General features: G+C 36.6%; 1 protein-coding gene across 1 annotated transcript; it reads right to left on the bottom strand.

Moving 5' to 3' along the window:
- Positions 1 to 478: 478 nt before the first annotated feature.
- On the bottom strand, positions 479 to 1,686 carry LOC120208638. The gene is made up of 2 exons (XM_039207858.1): positions 1,036 to 1,686; positions 479 to 931 (listed from the first exon to the last, which is right to left on the bottom strand). The coding sequence occupies exons 1-2, from the start codon at positions 1,684 to 1,686 to the stop codon at positions 479 to 481; spliced, it is 1,104 nt and encodes a 367-aa protein (XP_039063789.1).
- Between the last annotated feature and the right edge of the window lie 17,117 nt (positions 1,687 to 18,803).

Below are 18,803 nucleotides of genomic sequence, written 5' to 3'. Positions count from 1 at the left end.
ATGAATTTCAAATAGAATGCAAACATAGGATAATATATGAATATTCAAGCATAGTTTAGAATGTAAAAGCACACTTATAACAAATATAAAGCATAAATGAGTAAATAAGTAATAAAATATGGAAGAACTCCCTTAGAATCATCTTGGAAGAATTTCAAAGTTGTGAGCATGTTTTGTTTGAACTTGGTGGTTGGCAAGATCACATCATCCCCCCTTCTTTAAGGCGATTTGTCCCCAAATCGATGCTTGGTACATAAGGGAACAACTTGGATCTTCGTTGGATTGGAAATTCTTTTATTCTCATCTTGCACCGTTTTCTTTGCTCAAAATGCTTCACATGTTCAAGTCTTTTTTTTCTGAATCAACAACCTGAAAAATAAAACAAAGTTAGAAGTAGATAACTTAGAATCAAAGAAAAGGAAAGGATTAAATTCATGAATGAATGAGTTTGGACTCTTAATGTTCTCCATGGTTATGTTCATTGAGTCTTCCCTAATTTTATCTTGAAGGCTGTTTTCCATTCATCACCTTCTCGCATTCGAATCTGATGATACCCGCTCTTCAAATCCACCTTGGAGAAGATACTCGCACCACATAACTCATCAAGCATATAATCTAGGCGAGGAATAGGATGTTGATACTTTATAGTAATCTGATTCACAGCTCGACAATCGATGCACATTCTCCACATTTCATCCTTCTTTGGTACCAACAGTACTGGTACATCACACGGACTTAAGCTCTCTCGAATGTAACCCTTCTCCATCAACTCATTGATTTGCTTCTGAATTTCTTTTTTTTCTTTGGGATTACTTCGATATGCTGGCCTGTTTGGAATAGTGGCTCCCGAAATAAAATCAATCTGATGTTCAATGCCCCGAATAGGTGGCAATCCACTTGGTTTCTCATCCGGAAACACATCTTCAAATTCCTGCAAAAGAGATGCAATAGACATAGGCAAATCATTGGGGATTTAAGCCAATAAGCAGTGTTCTTTATACATTAAAATAAGTAAAGACTACTGAGAGGAAAGACATTTCCTGATTTTTTTCTGCTTGCATAAACATTTATCTTTTTCTTCCCTTTTGCTTCTTCACTGTTCTTTTTCAAACAAACTTGATCTTCTTGCACTTGACTTGGTGTCAAAGGAGCTAAGGTGATTTTCTTTCCTGCATTCATAAAAGAATATCTATTCGTGAAACCATCATGCATCGCCTTTTTATCAAACTGCCACGAACGTCCTAACAAAAAATGAGTGGCATTCATCGACACAACGTCACACAGTACTTCATCCTTGTACTTTCCAATGGAAAATGGTACAAGAACTTGTTTAGTGACCCTTAACTCTCCAACATCATTCAACCACTGTAGCTTGTATGGATTGGGATGCTTTGTCATTTTCAGACCTAGCTTGTCAACCATAACAGTACTTGCAACGTTCGTACAACTACCACTATCAATAATCACAACACATACCTTATCATTTACAAGACATCTTGTATGAATGATGTTCTTGCACTGCTGCTCATCTCGAATCGGTTGTGCATTCAAACTTCTCTTAACCACAAGTGCTTCACCTACTGCATAAGTATGTACTTGTTCGTCATCTTCATCATCGTTTGCCAAAGGGGTGTCTTGCTCATCATAATCAGATTCGAACTCTATTTCCCCATTCACATGTGTCATCATTGTCCTTCGGTTAGGACACTGACTTGCAACATGCCCTCTACCAAGGCATTTGAATCATTGGATGTCTCTTGTGCGTTCTAGTTCTATATGTTACTTTCCACGTCCATCTTCAACAACAGGAGGTTTTGGACTACTTGTTTCCGCTCTTTCCTTAATCTTAAGTGGTTCTTGCTTCCTAGCATTGTTAGGAGTAACTAATGGATTAAAGGAAACTTTAGAAGGAGTATTACCTCGGTAAGAAGATTTTCTACGTTGTTGTCTTTCTATTTTGATTGCCATATGCACCATGTCATCCAACTCGACATAATGCTGTAACTCAACAACGTTAGCAACTTCAAAATTCAAACCTGCAAGAAAACGTGTCATAGTTGCTTCTTTATCTTCCTCGATATTTGCACACATCATGGCCATTTCCATCTCCTTGAAGTAATCTTCAACACTTCGATTACCCTGTTTCAAGTTTTGTAACTTCTGAAATAAATCACGTTGATAATGAAATGGAACAAACCGTTTCCTCATGATTCGCTTCATTTATGCCCACGTGTTCACTGGATCCTCACCGGTTCTTCGTCTACTGATCAGCAATTGATCCCACAAAATAAGAGCGTAATCAACAAACTTCATTGCTGCCAAACAAATCTTCTTTTGTTCCGAGTAATTATAAAACTCGAAAACATGCTTAACTTTACTCTCCCACGCCAAATATGCATCAGGATCTGTTCGTCCCTGAAAAGATGGAATTACAACTTTTATGTTAGCCAAATTATCATCAAGTGTACGTCCATGTCTCTGATTTTGTCTTGGAGGTTGGTCAATTTCGTTTTCATCATTAATCTCTTCATTATGATGAGTTTGTGACTCTCCCTTAATTTTATCCATTCTAGAATGTAGAGCCTCAAGTTCAGCCCTTATCATCCTTTGTATCACAATAGTAATGGCTTGCATTTGCAAATCTGGTGGTTTGTCACCCGGATTGTTATTACTAAAACCTGTCATATTAATGAAATAAAAACAAGACAACACACAAAGAAAATAATTAATGTATATAGGACCTCATAATATACACGCAAAGATTCTCACAATTTCGCTCCAAAAGATCAAAATTGACACTCAATCACACAACACACTTGTTTCACTCGGGAGAAACTTTTAATGGCTCTTTTCTGTCTCCCCTTCTAATCTCACACGCTCAATGTGCCTTTTCCACACATTCCCCCGTAGTCAGTTCTTTTACGAACTAAATTCGATCTTTAAAAAATCTGTCAAGTGTGTCGGCTAAAGGAACAACAAAGGTTAATGGAAAATGGAAAATAATGAAAGGAAGGCTAAAAATTCAAAGGACAAACAAAGAAAGAAAGATGAAAATAATTAGTAAACTTACTACAAAGAAATGCTTACAACGAGACAGTCACCAATACAATCAAAGATGCTGCGTTTTGGGTTGAATCAAAGCTCAAAGCATTTCAATATTGAAGAACACAACATCATAGCATTTCTCTTCATTTCAAGACCAGAACTATTTTTTTTTAATTTTCAGAATTTTGTTTTTGTTTTTGTTTTTAAATTTTTGGAATTCTTTTTTTTTCAAGATGAATTTCTTACTTGGTTCACCTTTGCTCTGATTACCATATGATACGAGTCAGCCCGTCGATTGAGGACCTCTTCAATTGTACCGGATCTAGAACGAAGTAAGCAATTCCTCTGGAGCAAACTTACTTGATAGTAAGGATGATGTTGGGGTTATATGGATATGCCTATGAACGAAATTGAATAAGGAAGGATGAATGATAGATGTGATAATGGAATTTAGGATACTGGAAATTCGGATACAACAAGGAACAAGGAAGAACCTATACTAACAAGTATAAACCTGAAACTTATACGTTCAATATTCAAGGACTTGGGCCCGCTAGAGAGCAATCTAAGAACCCAAAGTATCAAAGGGCTTGACACAACAAGATCAGACTTGAAATGTCAAGAAGATAGTTCTAAGAAGAACTGAATTAAGTGAAATATGTTTTTAATTCATTAAATTCTGATGCAAAATGAAATTTCAAAGCTTATTTAAGATGTTTGAAAGATTTAGCCGAAAAGAATCATGGTATTAAGGTGATGATTCGGTGTAAATGGAGAGATAACTCTTCATGGTCGTATAACACTCATGTCTCCTCAAGTTGATGCTAAATGGAGTCCAACGTGTTGCTGTTCATACGCACATGGCTGTGTTTTGGAGAAATATTCTTGTGCAATAATATAAGCTGAAAACATGTGCATCATTATGGTTCTCTTCCAACAGGCGTGAGTGATGATCTTCAAGCATGGACTGGTCAAAGACAATTTGATACAAGGTGATCTACACGCTTTAGCAGAAGAGATTAGATAGCCTTATTGTGTCTCGATCTAGGATTGACAAGTACTGATGTCCTTGAATTATAAGCTTGGCTGCAACATAGATAAGAAAAGGAAAATGATTAATAAAGGACAATTAATGAAATGATAAAGATAAGGAATGAAATGAAATAAATAAAGGATAGAGATGGTAGCGGAATTGATGGACTTGATGGATGAAGATGATGGTGTTGATGATGAAATGAAGATGGGGTTGTTGTTGTATCTCAAACACGCCAAAGAAGAAATAATGCTAAGGAGCACAATCCCGGTCTTCACAAACTTGTTTGAGGGGTGGTGATAGTGTCTTCAACCCACTAGATATGAATCTAGGAATTTAGGAATCAGGATGGAAGGAATGACGCCACAAGTATAGGAATTATACTTGTTTAATTGATAAAGTTCACAAAGAACTTTGAAGAGAAATAACTCACAAGAGTAATTTTTATATATAAGATGAGATGATTACAAATGTTGGCAAGCCACTCTATTTATAGGAAATGAGAGGGCTGGCCGAATAATTAGATGTCTATTTGTCTAAATACATGACTATTTGAAGGTGCATGATGCTTTGGACGAATGGTAAGGTGTTGGTTCGGTCTTAAGGATGCTTTGAATGCATTTGGAAGTTATTTGGTGCCAAAATGAAGTGGAAGGAGTTTTTGGCCAAATAGGAAGCATCCCTTAGTGTTTTGGCGCCTATTTGATGTCACATGGAGCGCACATGGTTGAATGATGCACATGGCAGCCTACTTGAATGCACATGGGTCTTCTTGCAATGTTTGGTGAGGTTGCAACCATAGGATGATGTCTTGAAGTCCTTGGGCAACCTAGAGATGAACTAGCTTCAAGGTAAGATAAGTGAGTGTCTTGGTAGCTAACTAGGTGAGCTATATCTTGATGAACTCAAGCTAGTTAGCTTTGGTCTTCTCAGCTCCTCAGCTACTCTCCCAGGTACTTCCAGCTACCTATAGTCCACTTTTCATTAATTTGGTCCAAAGCTCTCCTCCAGCTAAGTTCAGATATATGCTAGCTCCTCCAGCTAAGTTGAAGCTTCTTAAGTGATGAAATGAGCTACCATAACATTCATGAGCTAGTGTGAGCTACTATGCTTGTCCTTTTAGCTAACCAAGCTACCATAATATGCCTTGCTTTGTGTTTCACCTATAGGAATCAACAAACAAATAAAGTAAGCAATGTGTGAGCTCATTTAAGGTAAAATGCATGATGTTGTGAAATGTTTGAGTGATATGAGCTATGAATGATTGTCTAGAAGCTAAGATAACATGTATATAAGCTAGATAGAAGGCATACGACATTCATGACCTTTAGGAAAACATATATGAGCTAGAAAATAGATGCATGCATGCAAATGATCTAAAGAAACATGGATTTAAAGCTAGTGAGCTAATGTAAACATAACATGAGCTAGAATAACATGACATGAGTTAATGATGAATGAATACATGCTTTCATGATATGTAAATGATATGCAAACATAATAAATGAATCTAAAACGTATGTAAACATAATATAAAGCTAAGTAGAGACGTGAAAACATATGTTATGCATGAAAATCATATAGTATGCAAGTGAATGATAACATATTATTATTCAAGCATAGTTTTAGGAGCAAAAGCATGCTTATAACATTATGTGATGCATATAGAAAATAATAAAGGATAAAGTAAGGAAGAACTCCCTTAGAACCAGCTTTGAATAACATCCACGGTGTGATCAAGTCATGGAGAAAGTTGGAGCTAGACAGGATCACATAATCCTCCCCTTCTTTTAGGCAATTTGTCCTCAAATCGAAAGGTGAATTCTCCTTAATGTCTTTCCATTCAAACGTTGCTGATTTGTTTTCAAAATGTATCCATTCAATAGAAACTTGTTCAAGACATTCCCTTTCAAAAATATCTATGAAATGATCCTTGTGAAAAGTTATGAACCTTGAATTAGTACCTTGAACCTCCTTGTCCTAAAAAGAAAGAAAACTTTCATATGTAAGGGAATTATGAATCATTGTTAGGTTGAAAGTATACTCCCTGTTCACATCTTTTGGATGGCCAAGAGTGATATCTTTTGAATCACAAGAGATGTTGCTTTGAACGTTCATAACTTTTGGCATTCTAAAAGACATATTCTTTGTTCCTCCAAGGATCATGTCCTTTGATTGAAGAGTCACATCCTTAGGTTCTTGAAGAGTCATGTCCTTTAAGCCTTTATCAATCACGCCTCTTGGCTCTTTCCCATGACAAGTTGTGTCTTTTAGATTGTCCTACAAATCAAAGAAAATTTCTGTAATTTCATGGTTAGAATAATCATCCTTGATCTTTTGCCTCGTCCATAAGCATTCTCGAATGACCTTGTCATCAAAAATTGATAAGATAATACCATAGACATGAATCGATTTGCTACAAAATAAATCAAAACATGTAAATAGAAAACTACTGACAAGATGAAAGGAAATTTCAAACCAAGGTGTATGTTAAATGGGAGTTGGTTGCTGAATTCTTTTCTGGATTGGCAATGCACTTGGATTGTCAACGAACAAAACTATTGGAACTTCAAGTGATGCTTCTTTTGGAACTTCAAATGGTATAACATTTGTAATATCAAGAGATATGTTTTGTGAATCTCCAAAAGTCATGGCTATTGGTTCTTCAAAATTCACATCCTTTGGTTTTCCAAAAGCCATGATTTTAGAATCATCTCCTTGAAAAGATATATCTCTTGAATTATCCTGCAAAACAAAAGAGAGAATAGGAGAAGAAGTAAGGTTAGATAAAAGTTGTTCTTTACTCTCCTCTTTTCCTCCAGATTCATTCTTTCAAATTCCAATGGTTTCGGCATCCACTCTCTGTTCATCATTTTCAACTCCAACATTTTGTTCAACTTCAAAATGCTTTTGTTCATTTGAATTTTTCTCCAAACATTCTTCGGTTGCATTGTCTTTAAGTTGTTCTTTCATTGCTTCAATGTTCTTCTTTAAGGTGTTTTGATCTTCATTTACTCGGTTTGGTGATAGTGGAGTCAAGATGATTTTCCTTTCATTGTGAAAGAACTAGTATCGGTTTTTGAAACCATCATGGACAATCCGCTTCTCAAATTGCCATGGCCTCCCCAAGAGTAAATGAATCGTATTCATATGTACCACGTCACATAGAATCTCTTCTTTGTAACCTCCAAGTGAGAATGGAACAAGTATTTGTTTAGTAACCTTCAATTCTTCATTGTCATGCAACCATTGAAATTCATATGGAATGGCATGTTTAATCGTTGTAAGCCCCAATTTGTTCACCATGTATGTGCTTGCAATGTTTGTACAACTTTCTCCGTCAATATCTACAAGACACACTTTACCATTTACATGGCAACGAGTGTGAATGGTGTTTATCCTTTGTTGTTCGTCCCCCAATGTTTGGAAAGATGGAAGATCACAAGACATTGTTAGTATAAAATAAAGAAAATTAAATCCTTACCAGCACACTCACAAAGCCTCACAATCTTTACTCCAAAGAAAAGATAAGATCACTCCACTCAACACTCGTGTTTACACTCGGGAATATGACTTGGCTTTTAACAATTTCCCTTCTGATCTCACTCACTCAATTAGCCTTTTTCCACTCGATCTCTCTTGCTAAGTCCTTTGAAGAACTTACTCAAGATTAGAACAAGTTAATTCTTTCCTTGTGTGCGTCGACTGCAAATAGGTTAGGGTAGAAAGAATAGAAGAAAATGGAAAGGTAGAAGAAAGGATTCAAAGGTATTAAAAGAAGGAAATGGCTGAAGACAAGGAAAATGAAAGGATAGAAAAAGGAAGAGGTGACTTACAATTCAAGAAACAACAACTACTGCAACCTTTCTCAAGAAACAATAAGGTTATCTTCTCTTAGTGTATATGGCCTCTTTGATGTACTTTTCAATGGTAGAGAACTTTCCTTGGCTTGTTTTCTCTTTTTGATTTTCTTTTTCTTTTCTTTTCTTCTTTTCTTCTTTTTTCTTTTTTTTTCTTTGTCTTTTTCTTTCTTTTTGCACTCCAATTTTGTTGAAGGAGCCTTTTCTCTTTTGAACTTCTTTTTGCTTTACACGTCAATGAAACTTTTGTTGTCAATCTAACTATGCTCTGATTATCGCTTGATGTAAGATGATCTACACGCTTTGGGAGAAAAAAGTAGATAGCCTTATTGTGTCCCGATCTAGGATTGACAAGTATTGATGTCCTTAAATTATAAGCTTGGCTACAACATAGATAAGAAAATGAAAATGATTAATAAAAGAAGATTAATGAAATGAAATAAATAAAGGAATGAGATGGCCGTGGAATTGATGGTCTTGATGGATGAAGATGATGGTGTTGATGATGAAATGGAGATGGTGTTGTTGTTGTATCTGAAACATGCCAAAGAAGAAATAATGCTAAGGAGCACAATCTCGGTGTTCACAAACTTGTTTGAGGGGTGGTGATAGTGTCTTCAACCCACTAGATATTAATCTAGGAATTTAGGTGATGTGATCCTGTCTAGCTCCAAATTTCTCCATGATTTGCTCACACCATGGAGGTTATTCAAATCTGGTTCTAAGGGAGTTCTACCTTACTTTATCTTATATTTACTTATTTATGCACTATATATTATTATAAGCATACAATTTCATATTAAACTATGCTTGAATTATCATAACATGTGCATTCATTCATTATGTCTTATGGTTTGCATCATTGATTGATATTCATGCATATAATCTATAGTTGTAATAATAATATTCATTCATTATCGTATGATGCATGAGTTATTATTATAACCTATAGTTCACATCTTTATAATATGCACATTCTTATTACTTTATAATAATTCATATACTTAGCTTATATTATGCTTTCTTTTGTAGGTGCATGTTCGGCCACATGTTGGGAACTAATTTAAAGCTAGCATGGGAGTCAATGAGCTAGGAAAATTTCCATAAGATGACTCGGGAGATCATGAAGAACAAATGATGAAAAGTTGTCAGCTGACCTCCGAGCTCATAGCTCACTTGAGATGGATTTTTGAGCTAGCTAGAGACTTCTTTTCAGTTGGAGAGTTACACCATCATCTTCACCACATAGAGCACTACAAATATGGTCTAGGTAAAATTTTATGAATTCGTACCTTTTCGCGAATAGTTTCCAATCCGAGAAGTGCCCTTTCACAAGGAGCTGTCCTAAGACTCATTGACATGTATTGCATCTATGGCCAGCTCATCTTCAGCTCAAACACTTGTAAAGTAGCTCAAATGATGAAAGGTTACCTTCCACATAATGTGACCTTTCATGACAAGTTGCTGCACATTGAAGGCCATGACACCTAGATGCATGTTGGAAGCCATGTCACGCCTAGTTGCTGCCATATTCATTCCATGGACTTCAAGACACCATCCTATGGTTGTAACATCACCAAAGCCTTGCAAGAAGACCCATGTGCGTTCAAGTAGGCTGCCATGTGCATCATTCAAGCATGTGCACTCCATGTGACATCAAATTGGCGCCAAAACACAAAGGGATGCTTCCTATTCGGCCAAAGACTCTTTCCTCTTCATTGTGGCGCCCAAATAACTTCCAAATGCATTCAAATCAACCTTAGGGCCGAACCAACACATAACCATTCGGCCAAGAGCATGTATCTTCATTTAAATCATGTATTTTCATCAAAAATCATGTATTTTCAAAGGGGTTTCAACCTTGGCCGAACTATCAAGTATCTATTCGGTCTAAACCCTTTGAAAACTATAAATAGGCTATTGCATTTCATTTGTAACACAACCCTTTTGATATTAAAAATCCTTTGTGAGATTATTCTCTCTTCAAGTTCTTTTTAGAACTATATCGATTAAGCAAGCCTTTTCTAAAGCTTGTGGCGTCATTCCCTCATTTATACTTCTGGTTCCTAGTTTAAATAACTAGAGGGTCAAAGTCCTTTCATACCATCCCTTATAAAACTTATAAGAAACGGGTCTTTGCTCCTTTATAGCATTGGTTCCTTCTTAGTTTTATAAGATACAATCTGTCCATCACCATTATCACGCCTATATCATCACCATATTCCATCACCATATCACGACTATATTATCAGCAACTTATAAATTTCCATTTCTTCATCTTTGAATTATCCTTCATCCTCAACAAGGCATTCGTCCATCACCACCATTGGAGGCTGAATCCATCATCACTTGAAGGATCATTCTACAACACTTCCGCAGCCCTTCTTGATAACATTCCTTTCCATTTCTATTCTTTCCAATTCCATTCAATTTTAATTTCTTAATTATCATATTAATTAAACAATTCTTCTTCTTTTGTGCAGATTACTTTTCAATTCAAGGTCTAGCATTTGGTGTCTCTCCTAGATCGGGAAATAACAAGGTTGCCATCTTCTCCATTATTGAAGAAGCCTGGTTAGCCTTACATCATTAGGAATCAGGATAGAAGGAATGACGCCACAAGTATGGGAATTATACTTGTTTAATAGATAAAGTTCACAAAGAACTTTGAAGAGAAATAACTCACAAGAATAATTTTTATATATGAGATGAGATGATTACAAATGATGGCAAGCCACTCTATTTATAGGAAATGAGAGGGCTGGCCGAATAATTAGATGTCTATTTGTCTAAATACATGACTATTTGAAGGTGCATGATGCTTTGGACGAATGGTAAGGTGTTGGTTCGGTCTTAAGGATGATTTGAATGCATTTGGAAGTTATTTGGCGCCAAAATGAAGTGGAAGGAGTTTTTGGCCGAATAGGAAGCATCCATTGGTGTTTTGGCACCTATTTGATGTCAAATGGAACGCACATGCTTGAATGATGCACATGGTAGCCTACTTGAATGCACATGGGTCTTCTTGCAATGCTTTGGTGAGGTTGCAACCATAGGATAATGTCTTGAAGTCCTTGGACAGCCTAGATAATGTGAGCACAACAACACCATCTTCAAAGGATATGGAAGTAATGCCACAAGGACCAATCACTCGATCAAGAGCCAAACTTTTCAGGGAAGCTCTTACAACCAGATGCATTAAAACCTTTGAATCATTTAGAAATGCATCCCCAAAAAATAGATTATATACTATGTTTTGTGTTAACATATAATATAATCTATGAACCATATATTTACATGATTATATCTTATATTATTTAGCTTATTATATGCTTTCTTTTGTATGTACATGTTCGACCACATCATTGGAGCTAAGTTAAAGCTAGAATTAGAGTCATTGAGCTAAGGAAACTTGACTAGGATAACTCCGGGACAGCTCAAGGACATTTTGAGACAAAGTTTTCAGTTGACCTCCGAGCTCATAGCTCACTTGAGCTAGACTTTTGAGCTATCTAGAGACCTCTTTTCAGATGGAGAGTTGCACCATCATCTTCACCACATAGAGCACTACAGATATGGTCTAGGTCGAATTTTGTGAATTTGTACCTTTTCGCGAAGAGTTGCCAATCTGAGAAGTGCCCTTTCACAAGGAGTTGTCCTAAGACTCATCTTCATGTATTTCATCTATGGCCAGCTCATCTTCAGCTCAAACACATGGGAAGAAGCTCAAATGATGAAAGGATGCTTCATACAAATGTGCCCTTTCATAATTAGTTGCTGCCCCATTGATGCCATGTCACCAAGATACAAGATGGAAGCCAAGTCACACCTAGTTGCTGCTCAACTTCACGCCAAGTAGAAGCCACACCATAAGACCCTATGCCGCCCATGTGAGTGTCTCATGGCTAGCCCACACATGTGCTATGCATGTGGATGAAAATGGGTGCAAAATGAAGAGGGTTCTCTCCATTCGGCCAAACCATCATCTTACTTCAAGTTGACGCCAAGATGAAGAGACAAGGGAATCATTCTGCCAAAGAAATCTCCCCTCATCCAAGCAACATTTATTTTTGTTTTAAGACATGTATCTAGCCGAATAGACACCTAATTATTCGGCCAAACCTATGGAAGCCTATAAATAGGCTTTGGCATTTCATTTGTAACGGACCCCTTTGATCAATTAAAAACTCTTTGAGAGATATTTCTCTCTTCAAGTTCTTTTTAGAAATATATCAATTAGGAAAGTTTTCATAGTTTGTGGCATCAAATCCCTTCCATTGATACTTCTGGTTCCTAGTTCCTATAACTAGTGGGTCAAAGTGCTTGCTACCATCCCTTATAAAACTTATAAGAAACGGGTCTTTGTTCTTTATAACATTGGTTCCTTCTTAGTTTTATAAGATACTATTTTCATTACCATCTTTCCATCACCGTTCCATTACCATCTTCATCTTTTCACCATTAAATTATCCTTCCATCATCATCAAGGCATTCATCCATCATCATTAATTGGAGGCCGAATTCATCAACTCTTGAAGGATTCTTCTACAATACTTCCACAACCATCTTTGATAACATTTCTATCACTTTCATTTCTTCCATTTACCATTTCATTTCTTAATTATAAAATTACTTAATCAAATCTTCTACTTTTGTGCAGATTACTTTCAATTCAACGTGTAGCATTTGGTGTCTCTGCTAGATCAGGAAACAACAAGGTTGCCAACTTCTCCATTATTGAAGAAGTCTGGTTAGCCTTACATCAAGCGGTAATCAGAGCTTTGGTGGATTGACAATCAAGTGCTGCAACAAAAGCAACAAAAAGAGAAAATGAAAGAAAAAAAAGAAAAAAAAGACTCCTACATCAAATTTGGAGTACAAAATAAAGAAAAGAAAAGAAGAAAATTCAAAGCAAAAGAAAAAGTGAAGCAAATTTGCAAAGTACACTCAAAGAGAAATATATTACAATCTGCCCAACATCAAACTTGAAGGAGGTATCCTTGTTGTTTCTTGTGAATGAAGATAGTAAGTGTTGTAACTTGAGTTGTAAGTTATCTTCACTTTCTTACTATTCCTTTTCCTTTTTCTTTCATCTTTTCTTATTTCATTTCCTTATCCATTTCTTAACCTTTTCTATCCTACCCCTATCATAAACATTTCTATCCTAACCCTATCATAACCATTTTTATACTACCCCTATCATAACCATTTCTAGACCCTAACCATTTCTTTTTAAGCCGGTGCACAAACTAAAGAAACTTGCTAATCTTGAGTTAGTTTTTAAAAAGGACCCACAAGAGAGAATCGAGCGGAAAAATGCATAAGAGAGGGTGAGACAGAAGGGGGATCAAAAAAAGCCAAGACATGTATCCCCGAGTGCAAACACGAGTGTAAGTGGTGTGCAATCTGAAATTTTCTTTGTAGTTATCAAGTGAGGTTTTGTGAGTGTGCTGGTAAGGTTTTTATTTACTTTTATTTTACTAACCATGTCACAAGAATTATTTGGTTTCCATTCAGATTCAAGACAAGATTTTGTCATTAAAAAGGCTTTAAGCACTCAAATCATAGAAGATGATCAAAGAGAAAACATCTTCCATACTCGTTGTCATGTAAACAACAAAGTTTGTTTTATGATCATCGATGGAGGAAGTTGTACGAACTTTGCAAGCACTCTTATGGTAGAAAAACTTGGCCTGAAGACTTCCAAGCATCCAAATCCATATAAACTTCAGTGGCTAAATGACGGTGGAGAAGTAATGATCACAAAGCAAGTTGTCATTCCATTTTCAATTGGAAAATATCAAGATGAAGTCCTATGTGATGTTGTACCAATGGAAGTTGGACATATACTTTTGGGAAGACGATGGCAATTCGATTGACGAGCAATCCATGATGGGTTTACCAACGATACACTATCATTCATCATGAAAAGAAATTCACTTTGACGCCACTATCTCCTAGTCAGGTGAATGAAGATCAGCTTCATTTGAAGAAAAGAATGGAGTCATTCAAAAACAATGAAAAAGAGACGACTAAAGCATTGAACATATATGCTGGAAGAAAGGAGATTCGGAAACATTTGCTGTCACATAAGGCTTTAATTGTACTAATGTACAAGGAAAGTCTACTTTTAACTAATCTCCAAGAAGGCTTGCCTTCTTCTGTTGTTTCTCTTTTACAGGAATTTGAAACCATGTTTCCAAAAGATATACCAAGAGGACTTCCACCCCTTCGAGAAATTGAACATCAAATCGATTTCATTCCCAGGGCTACCATTCCAAACAAACCAGCCTATATAAGCAATCCGGAAGAAACAAAGGAACCTTAAAAATAGATTGGTGAGTTAATGGAAAAAGGGTACATTCGAGAAAGCTTCAGTTCATGTGATGTTCCTGTCTTGCTTGTACCAAAGAAGGATGGTTCGTGGAGAATGTGTGTCGATTGCTGAGCAATTAATCAGATTACCATCAAATACCGACATCCAATTCCAAGGCTAGATGATATGCTGGACGAATTAAGTGGTGCCACCATATTCTCCAAAATTGACCTTAAAAGTGGATCTCGTCAGATTAGGATGCGAGAAGGAGATGAATGGAAAACCTCTTTCAAGACAAAGCAAGGATTGTACGAATGGTTGGTTATGCTCTTTGGACTAACCAATGCACCTAGTACTTTCATGTGGTTAATGAACCATGTACTCCGGGCCTTTATTGGTAAGTTTTGTGTGGTATATTTCAATGATATTTTGATTTATAGCCATACTTTGGATGATCATGTGCAATATTTGAGGTCAGTACTTGAAACTCTCCAAAAAAAGAAACTTTATGCTAATCTTCAAAAATGTTCTTTTTGCACTAACAAGCTTACATTCATAGGATTTATTGTAAGTTCACAGGGACTTGAAGTAGATCTTGAAAAGATTAAAGCAATTCAGGACTGGCCGAGACCTACATCAATAAGCCAAGTCAGAAGTTTTCATGGACTTACAAGCTTTTACTGGAGAGTTATGTCCAACTTTAGTTCTATTGTCTCTCCCTTAACTGGGGTAATTAAAAAAAAGTCCGCCTTTGAATGGGGCAAAAGAACAAGAAGAAGCATTCACAACCATCAAGGAATGCTTGACTAAAGTACCGCTTCTGATACTTCCTAATTTTGATAAAACTTTTGAAATCGAATGTGATGCAGATGCCCTTTCACGAAGGTATGTACTTCTTAACACCTTGAATTCTAAATTACTTGGTTTTTCTTTCCTTAAAGATTACTACACTAATGATCATGATTTGGAGAAAAATACAAGTCTTGTGAAAAAGGTGCAGTTGAGAAGTATTATAGACATGAAGGGTACCTATTCAAGGAAGAAAGGTTATGTATTCCACAAGGTTCCTTCCGAGAAGTATTGGTAAGAGAATACCATGAAGGAGGACTTATGGGCATTTTGGAATCAGCAAAACATTGGAAATCTTGAAAGAACATCTCTATTGGCCTAAGATGAGAAGGGATGTTGAAAGGGTTTGTGAAAGATGCATCGTTTGCAAAAAGGCTAAGTCAAAGGTCATGCCTCATGGACTTTACACACCTCTTCCAATTCCTACAGCACCATGGGTTGATATTTCCATGGATTTCGTGATGGGTCTTCCAAAAACAAGAAATGGACGAGATTCAATATTTGTGGTGGTTGATCGGTTCTCCAAAATGGCCCATTTTATACCATGTCACAAAATTGATGATGCAACCCATGTGGCTAACCTATTCTTCAAGGAAGTTGTGAGGATACACAGCATACCAAGGACCATTATTTCAGACCGAGATGTTAAGTTCCTTAGTCATTTCTAGAGGACATTGTGGAACAAGCTTGGAACTAAATTGTTGTTTTCAACAACTTGTCACCCCCAAATTGATGGTCAAACAGAAGTTGTCAACAGAGTATTATCAACATTGTTGAGAGCTATCATCAAGAAGAATATAAAGACTTAAGAAGAATGCCTTCCACATGTGGAATTTGCTTACAATAGGTCAGTTCATTCATCCATGAAAACTTCACCAATCGAGGTAGTGTATGGATTCAATCCCTTAACTCCTTTGGATCTTCTTCCTCTACCTCAAGAACAATGGGTTAACAAGGATGGTAAGAACAAGGCTGAGTTCATCAAGAAGTTACATGAACAGATTCGGCACAATATTGAGAGAAGAACAAAACAGTACGAACAACAAGCTAATAAGGGACGCAAACCACTTTATTTAGAAGTTGGAGATTGGGTATGGGTGCATTTGCGTAAGGAAAGGTTTCCAACTAAAAGGAAATCTAAGCTGTTACCAAGAGGTAATGGTCCCTTTCAGATTATTGAGAAGATTAATGATAATGCATACAAATTGGATCTTCCCAGAGAATACAATGTAAGTGCCACCTTCAATATAGTAGATATTTCTCCAATCAAGGATGATGATGATTTGGGGATAAATCGCATAAAAGAAGGGGGGATGATGTGAACACAACAACGCCATCTTCAAAGGATATGGAAGTAATGCCACAAGGACCAATCACTCGATCAAGAGCAAAACTTTTCAGGGAAGCTCTACAACTAGATGCATTAAAACCTTTGAATCATTTAGAAATGCATCCCCAAATAATAGATTATATACTATGTTTTATGTTAACATATAATATAATCTATGAACCACATATTTATATGATTATATCTTATATTATTTAGCTTATTATATGTTTTCTTTTGTAGGTACATGTTCGGCCACATCATTGGAGCTAATTTAAAGCTAGAATTGGAGTCATTGAGCTAAGGAAACTTGACTAGGACAACTCCGGGACAGCTGAAGGACATTTTGAGATAAAGTTGTCAGTTGACCTCCGAGCTCATAACTCACTTGAATTGGACTTTTGAGCTAGCTAGAGACCTCTTTTCAGCTGGAGAGTTACACCATCATCTTCACCACACAGAGCACTACAAATATGGTCTAGGTCGAATTTTGTGAATTTGTACCTTTTCGCGAAGAGTTGCCAATCTGAGAAGTGCCCTTTCACAAGGAGCTGTCCTAAAGCTCATTTTGATGTAAGGCATTTGTACCTTAACAATTGATTGTGGATCTAGGAAGGAAGCAAAATAACCTGCACAAGTGAATGGCTCAAAAAGAGATGGTTAAGGGTGGTAAACGTATGGGTGAATAGGTGGGATGTTTAAATGAGAGATGGAAGCGGAAGATGATTGAAATGGCTATGGGTTATGGCTATGAAACAAAGGGATGGTAGTGAGGATAGTATCTTGAAGAAGTCTCAAAGAAGAACCAATGCTATAGAGAGCAAAGACCTAGACTTTATATTGCTTCTTCAAGGGGTGGTATTAAGTACTTTGACCCACTAGTTATATGAACTAGGAACCAGAAGTATCAAGGTGAAAAGAAAGGGGTTGACGCCACAAGTATAAAATACTTGATAAGTCGATAAAAGTCACCAGGACTTAAGGAAATATGCTTTCCTATTTATTGCAATTGGAGAGGCATGGCCGAATGGTTACAAGGGGATTCGGCTAGCCTTGTGCCTTCCTATAGTGACATAATTAATTACAAAATAGAGATGATGTTTCAGTTAAAATGGAGGATGATAACCCTTGGCCGAATAACTCTAGTGTCCCTTCATGTTGGCGCCAAATTGGATATGAGATGATGCATGGCCGAATAGAGATAAGGCTCTTCATCTTGGCGCCTAAATAAGCCCACATGCAAGGCACATGGGGGCTGGTCATATGGCATACACATGGGTGTTCTAGGGAACCTTGCGCTGCAGCCTTGTGCATTGAATGATGGCTGGTCATGTGCTCCATCATGGGCGTGCATGTGTCTCCTTCCAAGCTAGCTTGAGTGTGGAGCTTAACTAGCAAGCATGGGTTGTTTGTGAACAAGCTTCTTAGTCGAATCCTTGTGAGCTTCATAATAGTACGTTCAGCTATATTCAGCTACCATTGACATCATTTTGACAACTCAGCTCCAAATAGTTCAACTAGCTGAGTTTAGATAGCCTTGAGCTCCTCCAGCTGAATTAAGCTTTCCTTAGTGTTCCATGAGCTGCCTTGTACTTTGTGAGCTGTTTGTGAGCTGCATAGGACGTCCAAATCATCCACCAAGCTACCTAATCGTGCATCACACTCCAATGTACCTATATGTGCAAGGAAATAAGGTAAGTCCATGGTATTGAGCTATTATGAGCTAAATACCTTGCTTCCATCTAAGAATATGGTAATGTGTGCTATGATTGAAGGTCATGAGCTAAATATATCATCTCATAATATGTGTAAGATAATGCATGAAGCTTAAGAGCTAATATGAATGCATATGATCTAATAAAATGAATTATAATGATGCTGCCTTGATGTATATAAGGTAATCATGTTTAATATGATTATAAAACTATCCTAATATGCTTAAATATCAATGTGTATGTTGTGTTCATACTAAGTTATTCTTTATCTACATAACAAGAATTATTATCATGAATTGTATTATAAGAGCATGTAGTATATAACATATATATAGTAATTTCAATATAAAGGTGTTAAAGAGTACTCCCTTTATTGATGAAAACGTGCTTGCATCTTCCCCCCTTCTTTAGGGTGATTTGTCCTCAAATCGAGTTCATTCTGTCCTTGCATAACTTCACGTCTCCTTGCTAAAAGAAAGCATCCTTTGAATGGTTGTGTTCTTCCATTAGGTATCCTTTCATAAGATTTCCCTTTTGGCCTTTCTTTGGAATTTAATTTACCAACAGGTACCTTTTGAAAGTGATCTTCCTTTAAGGATATTCTTTTTGGAAGTGACATTTCACGTGATTGTTCCTGAAAAGTGAGGAAAGAAGAGGT

Source organism: Hibiscus syriacus, unplaced genomic scaffold (genome assembly GCF_006381635.1).
Source record: "Hibiscus syriacus cultivar Baekdansim isolate YM2019G1 unplaced genomic scaffold, ASM638163v2 tig00016725_pilon, whole genome shotgun sequence".
Taxonomy (NCBI): Eukaryota; Viridiplantae; Streptophyta; class Magnoliopsida; order Malvales; family Malvaceae; genus Hibiscus; species Hibiscus syriacus.
This window is presented reverse-complemented; position numbering and strand designations above follow the sequence as displayed.